Here is a 551-nt window from a genome sequence, read left to right as displayed (position 1 = left end):
CAGGATGTATGGCTTCTTCCAGACCAGTTTTTATTTTGGCTACATGGCCTTGTTCAGCGTCACTCTGGGCATCATGTGCGGCACCATTGGCTATGTAGGCACCAGCAAGTTTGTGCGGAAGATATATTCCACCGTTAAGATAGATTAAAGCAGGAGACTTGTGCGGTTGGTCGGTTTGCGACAGACAACAGACTACTGCTTCACAAGGACAGACAATAGCATATCTCTGAAAAAGGCACAGTAGTATTCCCCATACATGCTAGAAAGAATTCCAGATACCTGAAAAAAAAAGTTTGGAAAAAAAGTACCACACTTAAAAAAAGAGAAGATTGGAAAAAGCCATGTGCCACACCGGTGTGAGGTGAGCCACTAGGAAAATAATCCCTTAAGGGGGTCGAGTCTAGCACAAAAACTTACTACACGATCTGTGGCCTCATCTGTTAAGTCACCTGTGACACTGCTGAGAGGTTCTCTCCCCCCTTTACAATGGCGACGCCCTGATGTGATATTGAGAATGTAGTGTAGAAAGTGTGTTTATCTTGGATCCTTTT

General features: G+C 44.1%; 1 protein-coding gene across 1 annotated transcript in view; it reads left to right on the top strand.

Annotated features, from left to right (window-relative positions):
- Positions 1-551, top strand: part of LOC119588560 (transmembrane 9 superfamily member 3-like) — a gene marked incomplete in the record, with an annotated part of 22,076 nt that overhangs the window by 19,443 nt on the left and 2,082 nt on the right. Inside the window, 1 exon segment of the mRNA XM_037937200.1 lies at positions 4-551. Within this exon segment, the coding sequence (XP_037793128.1) occupies positions 4-148 (145 nt within the window).

This window comes from Penaeus monodon, chromosome 24 (genome assembly GCF_015228065.2).
Source record: "Penaeus monodon isolate SGIC_2016 chromosome 24, NSTDA_Pmon_1, whole genome shotgun sequence".
NCBI lineage: Eukaryota > Metazoa > Arthropoda > Malacostraca > Decapoda > Penaeidae > Penaeus > Penaeus monodon.
Note: the sequence above shows the minus strand (reverse complement) of the source record. Positions and strands in the feature narration are given on the sequence as shown.